Source organism: Maniola jurtina, chromosome 4, assembly GCF_905333055.1.
Source record: "Maniola jurtina chromosome 4, ilManJurt1.1, whole genome shotgun sequence".
NCBI lineage: Eukaryota > Metazoa > Arthropoda > Insecta > Lepidoptera > Nymphalidae > Maniola > Maniola jurtina.
In genome coordinates, this window is record NC_060032.1 from 7,812,370 (window position 1) to 7,824,739 (window position 12,370).

Here is a 12,370-nt window from a genome sequence, read left to right on the forward strand (position 1 = left end):
CGACTACTTTTTATCCCGTAAAACCTAAGAGTTCCCAAAGGATTTTAAAAACTCAACCCATATGGTTAACACGTTTTAAAAACCCCAAACGTCTATATTTTAAACTTTGTTGTCTTTCTGCCTGCCTCGAAATTTGTTTATCGATTGTTACAAGACATTAGCAGTACATCCCTAAAGAGATAAAGGTAGGTACCTAGCTACGTACCACCCCAGATTATTACTTGCATAGGTCAGAAAAAAGTGAAGGTACCCGAGAAAAAAGAGTTCCCACGAAAAGAAACATATATACACGTCGAAAAAGTTGTCGGTAAAAGCTAGTATAGCTATGTAGGTAAATGTTTTATATTGCGACTAAAACCTACTTAATTAATTCCTAAGAATTCGTAGTTAGGTATAAAAATTGATTTGTTTTTGTTGTGCATCTAAATACCGTGCAAGGAAATGACTGTTGCAAATCGAATACCTAGCAACGTTTTAAATATTCCAACGTGCAACGAGCACAGATTAGCGTACTACGCACGGAACAGAAAAAACAGTGGAAGTGCTAAGTAGGCGTGGCACGCGTGCCACAATTAAGCATCGTTATGCTTAACGGATCCCAGTCGCGTTCTAACATCGCGTAGAGTTGGTAGTCTCGCGACAAATTCATATTGCCCTAGCAATGCCGTACTGTTCCGTTTTGGAGTGTAAAAATGATAGTAGGACAAAAAATCTTAAAAATGGAGGTATTTCGTATCATCGGTAAGTAGGATTTTCATTGTTTTCTAATAAATCTTAATTTATTTCAATTTACTAATATTTAATAGAACGGTTAGTCAAAATCAACCTTAAACCATTAAGATAAAGTTTATTTTGGATTGATTCTATTCAATAGCGCTCGTTCGCTACTCAAGTAGTGATGTGGCCAAGTCGAATATTGAATTTATCGATTATATCGGTACAAGGAAATAAATAGTAAAGTAATAATTATAATTTATTAATGAGTGAGACGTTGCATTGATCACTAAATAGACATCAGTAGTTCCTTTAACCTTCATTTTAAATATTTTTAGGTTTCCCAAAGATGCAAGCATCAAAGAGAAATGGATAGATGCAACGAGTAGAGTTAATTGGATACCAACCGAACTGTTCGTCAGCTGTTGAAAGGATAAACAGAAGTAGTATGTCTCAAGATATGTCACAACACGATCAAATTGAGGACGATTCAGAAATTGAAGAACTAGGAGGGCACTTTTCTGATTTCAGTAATAAAGCAATAGCCCATATTGCTGGTTACATTGCCCGAATGTTAATGAAAAAAATAAACTGTGATGTCTGTGTTGACGCATTAGTGACACATCATTTTCAACCAGAGATTTTCGAAAAGAAGTAGCGATAACTCAAATAATGCGAAAGTTCATAGGAACTCTTTTATTTAACGATATTGCCTCCCATCAAATTGGCGAATTTCTTGCGTCCAATCACGTTACCGATTTGATGAAGGCAATAGTCGAAAAATATATAAATGTTCGCATACATCATTTATTAAAATTAAAAATAAGACTTTCGAAACGCCAGTTTCTTAACAAATATGTTTTATTTCAAGGGCAATAAATAAAATTTTACTATTTTCATACGTTGCAGTATTTATAGTGCATACTTGTAAAAGGCATGCACACATACCAGCACTTTTATTCAATTTTATATTTACCTTTTTCTAATTTTATTTTAGCGAATGAACAAAATAACGCGTATCTATCGATATCGATAGATAATTCAATGAGCTACGTGGTGCGGCCTTGGCTGAGTAGCATTAGAAATCGACCGATCACGAAAATGTCAACCATATGTTCAACGCTATTAAGTTTATAATTGCTACCACTTAGAATACCGCCATCTATGGTTAAGTAGGGGAATTAACTGGACAATCGAATCTAGTGTGACTATAGCTCGTAAGTACGTTCTTCCGCTAAAGCAAAATAAATCTTATTTCTAGAACGTCAGGGTTTGTTTCCAAATCTGTGACGTAGGCTAGTTTTGACTAAACTTAAAACGACAAATCAAACGGTTTGTTTCTTTGTAGTGCAATATATGTTTATCGGTATATTTGTATGAGTTTGGCGACAGCGGTTCCTATAGTAATTTTGGTGCATTGCACTTCCACTGTTTTTTCTACTACGTACATACCTACTTAGATTAGCTCGAATCGCTTAGGGCCATAGCATACATGATACTTTTAGGATCAGCGATCGGCGAATTAGTTGCTTTTCGAAAGCTCGACGCCGCATTCATTTCAACGTTCCAATCCACGCACATACAATCTTCAGTGTAACGATTGCTTTTCAAAAGCTCGATGCCAAGTTCATCGCAAAGCTGAAATTGGCGTTCGAAATTCGAATGTGTGCGGAGTGAAACGTGCAGTCATAATATTACCGTGGTGCAGTCGTCGCTGCGATAGGTCAAGTCTGTTCGTTTAAATATGGTTGCCTCTGTAACTTTATTATTATATATTTTGTATTCGAATTGTATTATATACTATAACCATAAGAATAAAATAGTACCCTTTCTATTTTATTCTTAAATTAGAAAACATTTATTAACAAACACAGTAAACAATAATAAGATAAAAGCAAAATAATAACTTCACCTGTGAGTGTACTGACACTATCTTAGTGAACAAACTATAACTACTATCAAAATAACTCGCAGCTTCTAGCTTCTAGCAAGCAAATGGCATTTAAATCGCCAATTGCCAATGCTATAAGGAACGTGTGTGCTTTGGTCCTTAGTAATGAGAGTCGTCACGGAAGCTAATCTTTTATTAGGTACTTACTAAGTATTCAACAACGATCGTATATATCATTGTATCTACTTTTAAATAAGTAAATGTGATGCTTCACATTAATCCGAAGGCGATGTTCCGAACTGAAATAAAGAATATTATACCTATAACCTATCGTCACTAATTGTCCTGCTTGATGTTCCAAGCAAGTAATTTTATTCCTCCTTTATAAACTGTTAGCAATATTATAGGTAGGCTATTGAAGCAAGTAGGTATGCACCTAGCAAATACACAAGGTGAACGCTAGCAAAAACGAAGACAGGTGATAACTGATAATGTAGGTACCTACTACCTACCACAAAAAAAACGCGGTTGTTTTATATCCTGTATTTTTTAAAGTTCACAATATATTGCAAATAAATATCTGACTGACACTAGAGGTCAATGAATGTTACGTAAATAGGCCACTCGGGGTCAATGTCGCGTCGTAGGTGGGGCATTGACCCGAGTTTTGCATGCTATATATAATTTGTAGGTTTGAAAAATACTAAAGCACCTAAAACTGCAAAATAAGGCAAATGGTTATTTGCATTGGAATGTGTTTTAGGTAATATAATAATAACCCTAAGTTTTTCCTAGCGTAGGTACATCGTGTATAGCTACGTTTTAAAAAAAATAAAACGATACGAACTGGGTGATAATAAAGATATACCTACCTACGTAGATATTGGCTACGGGCTGCAGCCTTTTTCTCAGGGTAGGTAGTACCTACTAAGCATAAAATAGATAGTACCTACCTAGGTATTTGAGATACGAGCTACGAGTATAAATGTACTAGGGTAGCTGTACACTCAACATTTACGAATTTTAAAGTACCTGCCTACTAGAAAACGATAAGTTAAAGTTATTAGCTACTTATTTATAGTTTAGCATAGATAGATAGATATCTAGAACTTTAGTATTCAATGAAGTTTAAATTGTATCCAAATGGACTGGAATTGTTGGCAAGATTCCACATAAGTAAATACCCATACTTAGGCCTCAATTTAATGTTAGATGAACGACCATGTGACTTCATAAGAAACTTTTGTGTTCACTAGGATTCAGTTCAAGCTTATTGTGAGCTTATTCAAAGAATGACGTGTAACATACTCCAATCACCTCCAACTGTTACAAAGGAAACCGGTTTAAATCAAGTCATAGTGATATTATATACCTATCTACTGTGATACCTATAGTATAGATATTTATCGCCGAATCTCTAAAAAACGAGAGCAGATTCGGGGAACCCGACACCAACCGACACCGAAAACTTACAACTGCCACTTCACCACAAACAAAAAGTTAACCTGTCTTCATAACTGCCTATCAAAGTTGCCGGTCGACTTTTTTATATTTTGATAATAAATAAATAATCTTCCTCAAATTCCTATTGAGTTTCACCAATATTTAACATGTATTATAAATAGAGAGCGATATTAGTAATGTATTGCAAAAAATTATAAGGCACAGACATTAGGTAACTAAGTGTAATTAATTATTTTTAAGTATTTAAATCGGTAGGTAGGTTAGTACCTAATGCTTAGTCTTAATTTACAAACCAAAGCTTCTAACGTTAGACTACTTCACCTACTTGAAATAAGCTTGGATCTTTGCATATAGCGATATTTTCACGTGCAGTCAACGCGCGTTTTACAAACGCTCATCGACAGTGTATGCAAAGTTTTAAACATGCTGAGCTGGTCTGTCTGGAGTGTTTTATATCTGTCTGACATTCTTCAACTGCACGTGAAAATACCACCTGCAAGGGGTAAAGAGTAAAGACACATATGTATCTATCTCTTGAGTTGCTACGAAAAAAATTCGACGGTTAATGCATTACTTACCCCACAAACCACAAAAACGAGCACGAATCCGAGGAAGAACTCGATGCCGAAGCCTTGCAGTGCGGTCACATTCTTGCCCAACCCTGTGACACCTAATTTTCCAGCCACCGCGTCGGGGGTGAAAGCCTTCAACAGGCCGGAGCCGGCGGCCGCGCCTGCGCACTGAGCGATGACGTACAGGATTGCTCTCACTGGCTTAACTTTACCAGTTGCAGCCATTCCAGCAGTGACCGCCGGGTTAACGTGACCACCTGATACATGTCCTATTGTCTGTAACACAAAGAAAATAAAATTTCAGATGCACATTCAATTTGGTGTAGATCAAAAGTGGGGTAGAACTTACTAGCAACCCATTAGAAAGAAGAAGATGGAATATACATATTTAGCTATGTAATAAAATGGCCACAGTCGGGTTAGAGTTAAATATCAACCTACCCACCAAAAACGCGTTTAGAAAGCGTTGACGTGTAAACTTCCATTGTAGCTATTTGTTTAATTCTTATGCTTTTTAAACGCGCGTTTGAAAAGCTTCCGTGCGAACGAGGATTACGATTTGCGAATGATTTACCAACTAACTGTTTTTTCTTACAAACTAATGAAGGTAAAGGTAAGTATAATTTAAAGTAGGTAACAAAAGTTTCTAAATTGTACTGAGTAAGGCAGCATTAAATATGTAATTAAGTAAGTAGGTAATTAAAGTATTTTCTTCTTTTATTTATTAGTTCGGTAGGTACCAGAAGAAGCAGCATTAAAGTGTGATCATCAAGAATTACTAGGTATATCATTATTATTAATAGATTTAACCGCGTTTTCAGGACAGAGGTCTGTGGAACGTAGCGTCATGTATGAATAAGGAAAAATACATCTCGGATCAGAAAATTATTATTATTAAGTTGAATGTTCAGGACATTGAAATTATATGGTACTTTGTATCCTATAGCTACAACCCAAAATCAATAACAATATGTAAAAGGTACCTACGTATTGTTGTAAGACCTTTGTCCGCAAGGATGACGTTTTTTAAAAATAACGTGGGAACCCTGATTTTCCGAGATGAAAAAAAGATTCCGAAGAAATGAGAACCTCCTTCTTTTTTGAAGTCGGTTAAAAAGTAGCTTAGGCCACTCTCCAGGTCTTTAACTACATACCTACCTATACGCATGCAAAAATCTTGTCGATCCGTTGCTAAGTTGCGATGTGATTGAAGGACAGGTCAACAAACCAGTTAACCAACAAACAAAGTATAAGGTAAGGTGGTGTAACTTATAATGTGTAACGTTTTGGTACCTATGTACCTAGGATGGTTAGGGTACCTAGTGATAGGGCTAGTGATGATTAAAACCTTAAAACTATTGAAAGGTTGCTGAAGAACTGCGTTCTAGCGGCACTGTATTGGAACCTATTGGAGCTTTAAGTATTGTATAGAAAAGTAGGTATTTCTCGTTTTCGAAAATTTTCCTAAAATAACATAATGAAATGCATGCATAAGTTAGATATAACGAGAGGATAAAACTAACCGGCTTTAGTAAATTATTCAATCAAGTTTTAAAACCTCTATTTGTATTTATTACCTACTCTAGCGAACATCAATAAACGGTGTGATAAAAGCTTTTGTAAAAATTTGCGTATAGTCTGCCTTTTAAAATATGTATAAATATTAGGTTCCTAGGTATCTAACTATTTAGAAGGAGGAACTGACTCACTGATATCAAAGTTGTCTATCTTGTTTGGCAAGAAGCAATGTCATAGAGCACAAGTAAAAAGAAAAATCCGAAAATCATTTTGTAACTTATCAGTTAAGTATGTGTGACATGACATAGTCTACTTTTTTTAAGAGTTCCCACGGGATATTTAAAAACTTAAGTCCACGCGGACTGTCGCAGGCATTAGCTAGATTTTTGGTACCTATGTAGAGTTGGCGATACGAAAAAAATATTGATCTTGAACCTACTCACTAGTGGGTTACATATCGATGCCTTTAGTGCTACGAAGGTGCATGAGGGGTAAGTGATAACAGTAGTTTTACTCACCGAAACGATAGCGAAGACTGAGAGGCCGAAAGCGAGCGCAATCAGCACGATGTCAGCCGGGGCATCCAAGCCATTTGAGACGTTGATGCAGGCGCCGCATCCGAAGAGATTCAGCAGCAGGTTACCTGAGTTATAACATCATTAGCATATTTGAGGAGATGGCGTACAAAACGGTGTTACTGTGTGTACCGTTTTGGTCGAAATCACGAACTTAGGACTCAATTTTAGCACACTTTTAGGCCGTTTTGCTTGGAAATGAGTTCAAGTTTGTATTCAGTGATCGTAATCATGGGAAAACCTTTTGTAAACATCGAATATATCATTAATTCTAATTTCCTATTAAGTAAACATTTTATTGGATAATTTTAATCTCGAAAGCCTTCTTGATTTATGTTTACTTACTTAAATCAAAAACATACAAATTTTAAGATACGTTATACAGGTACCTTAGATGTCGTGAATGTATGTATGCATAGGTTTATAATTCAATAATATTCTTCGTACTTATCTAAACAAGAAGGAAAACAACTACTAGTCTCTCCTGAACGCCTATATTACCTAAATGACGAATCCCAAGTCCCAGAATTATAAAATAACAGAAGCTCATACTCGGAATATAAGGAAAATTTAATTAATTAAATAATTTTAGTTTAAGAATAATATTTGTTTACATGTAAATTCTTCGCGGTTAGATTTATTTAAATTACCTACAATACGTTTTGTATTTATGAGTAAATCAATAAGTAGGCATTAATAAATAAATTACCTAGTACAGTCGAGGAATATGATTCATTATAATTCAATGTATCTGTTGGTATAAAGCTCAGATCGGTAGCTCCTGGTAAGTTTGTTGCAAAAGTTTGCCATTAAATTCTAGCTAAGTATTAATTTTATTATTTAGAGCGATAAGGTCAATTATACCTACTAGTTTCTTCGTATTTGATATGTAGAAGTTCTTGGACATTTAAAAAGAGCAACCGTCGAGTTTCTTGCTGGTTCTTCCCCGTAGAAAAGACTTCTTGAATCAATGCATGGCGGATTCAAAGGCATTTGTAAAAGTTCATTTGAATGAAAAACATTTCTATTTTCAATTGCATAGCCAAAGGCTATAATCATATTTGCGGTTTCAAATGCAGACTACGGAATTAGAAAAAAATGAGAAAAGTGGTTGAGTCACCGTAAAGAGGCCGACCTATATATAATGAACGCTAGGAATACGTATTTATAATGTGTGGTGGGGAGATGAAAGAATATTTAAGACTAGATGGTTCTAATTAAAACAATACCTCAAAATTCTACTTACCTACAAATTCAGCGAGAAGAGCTTTGCTGATTCCTTTTGCTCCTCCGGACAGTTCATTTAGGCCGAGCTTGTTACTCATTTCACCCATTGTTCTGTAACAAAAAATAAAACAATTTTATATGCCTGGTTACTAAAATTACTTTGGTTTCTTCCTATTAGACGTACTTTGAAATAAATTATTCTACCTATGTACCACTCCGAAGTTTCTTACCGGCTCGTCTCAATAGAATATGTAGCTGGATTCCGTAAAACCTGCATCAATCATTATGTTGCAACAATGCATTGTAGCCAATAAGCAGCGACCGTCAGCCAATCAGAGGTGATTGCAATCGGGACACTGCCATTCTACCGCAATCGAGCTGCCGTTTTCCGAGTGTAGAGTAGCTGTAGGCATAACTAGCAATGACTTCTAGGTATTCCCATAGATGTCATTGGGTATAAGTTGTCTCACATGAAATAAATTTTGAATTTTGTGAACTACAAAACTATCCTAAAACTGCCTGTTAATAGGTATCAAGTACCTTACGGAAGGAAGGCCATCCTAAATCGGTGGTAGAGAAAGTGTAGATGTGATGATTCGAAAGCACTGTATTGTAATTTGTATTTGTACGATTTAGTTTTGTTAAAGTTTACATGTAATAGGTACTTTTTCTAACTATTTAAACTGCGTACCGGGCTACGGTCCAACATCTTGAACAATAATATATTTTTTTTAAAAGAATATTAGACATGTTAATCATGACTTATATACTCCCCTTTCCCCTCCAATTAAGCGTAAAGCTTGTGCCAGGAGTGGGTACGACAATAGTGCAACTTTTCGGAATTCAGTCAGCTCCTCAACCGTTGAGCTATCGAGGCTCTAGTTAAAAGAGCATGCTTTATTTTACTTTTACGTGCTTTGACGTTTTTATTGCTTTAAATCATTTACAAACAGCGATTTATCGCGACGCGGTTCACAGAATCCTTAAAATTTCTCGGAATACAAGATACGCGGTGTTAATGTAATATTTTAGAAGTCAACTGGAATCTGGACGTAACCTGTTTAAAAACGTGCATTTACGGTACTTTGTTGAGTTGGTACCTATCTTGATGCACCGTACTTTTAAAGAGACATTATTATGCTGACGCTGTCTAAGATGACCTGGCACATTATTCGAATAAGTCGAAGAACACTAGACAATAGAAAAAGTATCATCTCGAATCGGTTGCAAGTCACTCTTTCTTTGACAACAATCAAACCCGATTTAGCATGACGGAGCAGTTTTGCCTTTTATCCATCTACCAAAATTAAAGTGACTACGTGACACCCGTTTTTATAATGACCTAATGCATTTGAAGGTGCATTTAGTTGGAAGGTGTCTGTGACTCTTTTACGAAGATCACCCTTCGAAGTTTTTTTTAGTTTAGAAGTTTTAGAAGTAGGTATCAATATGAGAAAGGTCAGAAATATATGCTTGCAACTTAGCGTACGTACGTATTAGGTAGTTATAAATATTCGGATATATTGGTCCTTCGAGCCAGATTTTTTAAGAGAGTTTTGGCAAATAAGTTAATTCTTATTCGTGGCCTTTCCAAAACAAACAGATTCCGATTAGTAATTGAATCATTATATCAGTATTATTTAACTAGCTAAACCTATCACGCTTCGCTGTGACTCAGTCTGTTTTGATTCATAATATTAGGGAAGTAAATAATTTCCGTTCCCTTGGGATCTTCGGGTTCTTTTAGTTTCACAGAGACAAACATACGAAAGCTGAATTTTTTTTTATATGTAAAGATAATACAAACGAAGTAAATAGAGATAATGTAACTACTAGGGGTACCTTTCAACTGATAGTGACTTTTAATGATATCTCGGTAACGATGCGGGTCGTTGGTTCGGTAAATCTGATAACATTATTTTCGCCTATTAGCATTTTTTCACGGAAAGCGGAAGGGCTTTCACAATAGCGGTACCAAAGGGCTGTACGTAGTTACCTACACCGTATGGTCATGAACAATCGGCCTAATAAGCACTGTGGCAGTACTATGTACAGTATAATATTAAATTTCAATGCCTATTGTACATTATACAAATATCTACAATCTACATGATAAAATTTAAAAACTAAAACTCGAGTATACCTACACCTCTTAAAAACGTCATCGCAGAATCACACATGAAAATTCTGGAATGTCTTAGTATGCTAATCCCCCGGCTTTGCTCGAGTGGACCAGCTAGTATACCTTTATTTTATAGTACCTACCTATTAGTAGATAGGTATATATAAAAGCTTTGAGGATACGAGGTGAGCCGAATGTGAATGTACCAGTTGGCAGCGATCCATATTTGACTGTATGCATCGAGAGTAGGTATGCAGTAAATGCACATCGCAAGGCTTTCGTGGTTCACCCTGACCGGGCCTTGGCTGACCTGCACCACTGACCATAAACGAGCCAGCTTTATACCTTTCCCGATTACTAATTATTGACAATGACCTTTTTCCGTTTTTGTAAATACGTAAGTAAGTACCTATATTCAAAAACTTTTCCTCGTGCGTTTAATTTAACCAATTCGCAGAATGAAAGTTTTATATTATAAATACCTACTGCCGAAGTGGCAGTGACTTTCGGAAGTACAATAATTATTATTAAATGAATTCAACAATGCATGTAAGCAACGAGGATAATCAAGTGTGCTTGGAAAACATTAAAAAAATTATGAATTGATTTCCAATTAAATGCCAATCAATGGATTTCAAAATGCAAACTGCATGAAAGTGCCATAGGAATCGGGTCAATCTAACTAGTTGAGAAATCCTTTGTAAGTTTAAAACAATTAAAGTATCTAATTAATACCTATGAAAGTTAGTTTAACTAGAAAAATAAAAATATTTATCTCATCATTTTTTTGGCATCATAAAAATTAGACATATTAGACATATAATTACTTTCTTAAATATTACGTAACCAATGCAATCATGCCTAGAGACTATGTATAGTCATCATGCTGATACTATTTGCCTTTGATTTAAATTTAGTTAGACTTGTAAATGTTAATAAGTTGGGACAACAAAGGGAGGTAGGTACGTACTGGTATTTCACGACAGTAATGCTTGCAAATGTTACGTGTAAATTATAATAAAATTTACTTTTATGGGACGATGGGTGGATTTATGCAGAAAATTTATTTTATTGGTCAAATGCCTAACGATGGCCTTATACCTGCTTGCTTGTTCAATCAATGGTGTTCAAGTATTTAAAAAAATATTAATTAAGTACCTATGTGCATGCACGTTTAGGCAAAAATATTTTTAAGGTTTTGTAGGCAGGTTGACTTAATTATAAAATTCATGCTAAGTAGACCTCTTCACACCTGATGGTCCCTTCCTGAGTCCTGCTGGGACATATCTAGCTCCTTTTTAGAAGTCGGTTAGTAAGGTACCTCCCTTTTTTTTTTTTTTTTTTTTTTTTTTTTTTTTTTTTTCCGCTGGTAAAAATGCAATTACGCATGCCGCTCAAAAGCGGGTATGTGGGGCTCACTGGCAATGCATTTGTGCTGCATTCATATAGCATACCCACTAAAAAACCCAGCGGTGCCGTCCACGTCAGGTTAGAGGCGTCTCAGGATCCCGGGTGTCGTATGCGACTGAGACGTCTCAGCGTTAAACCGGCACAGTTTTAGTGAGGGAGAAGATGAGCGTAATGTCTCCTTCTTCTCCCCTGTCTTCTTCTGCGGCGTGGGTGAGCGTCAGCGGACAGCTCTCGCACCCGCTCCGCGGCCTCCTTCAGTGTTATGACAGTTTCACAGAAGGAGGCCATCACACTCCAGCTCGTCTTACTGCTAATCATGCCGTCTATTATGCTCGACAGCGAGAAGTTTCCTCCAAGCCTAGACGACACGATGTGGCGCTGAGGCCCCCATGCCGCGCATTCCACCAGAGTGTGATATGCCGTATCTTCTGGCGCACCACACTCCTGGCAAGCTGGAGTCTCCTCCCGTCTCGCGATCTGATGCAGGTACTTGCCAAAGCAGCCATGCCCTGTAAGTACCTGCACCAATCGATACGTCAGTACTCCGTGCTTTCTCTTGAGCCAACGCTCAAGGTGTGGCCGGATCGCTTCAACTGACCAAATACCGGCGACAGGCGTCTCCAGATCCTCCTCCCATCTACGGATCAGCGCTGCCTCAGCCAGAGCTCTTCTTGAGCGGATCTCCTCTGCCTCCGGTTGCTCTCCACGGGCTCTCATTTCTGCACGGTAGCGGTACACCTCGGAGAGCACCTCAGCCTGGAGTTCCCACGGTGGGTCGCCCGCTAGAAGGGTTGCAGCTGTCCAGGAGACCGTGCGGTATCCCCGGATCGCTCGAACTGCGATGATTCTTTGCGGTCTCCGCAAAAGCATCTTGTTA

At 37.0% G+C, this 12,370-nt stretch overlaps 1 protein-coding gene and 1 long non-coding RNA gene across 2 annotated transcripts in view; one reads left to right on the forward strand and one right to left on the reverse strand.

Annotated features, from left to right (window-relative positions):
- LOC123864566 (aquaporin AQPAe.a) overlaps window positions 1-12,370 on the reverse strand; it is a 55,440-nt gene that overhangs the window by 5,270 nt on the left and 37,800 nt on the right. The window contains exons 2-4 of the mRNA XM_045905118.1: window positions 7,981-8,072; window positions 6,678-6,802; window positions 4,648-4,917 (exon numbers count right to left, since the gene is read on the reverse strand). Of these exons, the coding sequence (XP_045761074.1) occupies window positions 4,648-4,917; window positions 6,678-6,802; window positions 7,981-8,068 (483 nt within the window). The 5' untranslated portion in view covers window positions 8,069-8,072. The remainder of the gene's footprint in view (window positions 1-4,647; window positions 4,918-6,677; window positions 6,803-7,980; window positions 8,073-12,370) is intronic.
- LOC123864567 lies at window positions 516-1,790 on the forward strand. Its single transcript, XR_006795811.1, has 2 exons — window positions 516-741; window positions 1,053-1,790. It is a non-coding gene; the product is annotated as an uncharacterized LOC123864567 (long non-coding RNA).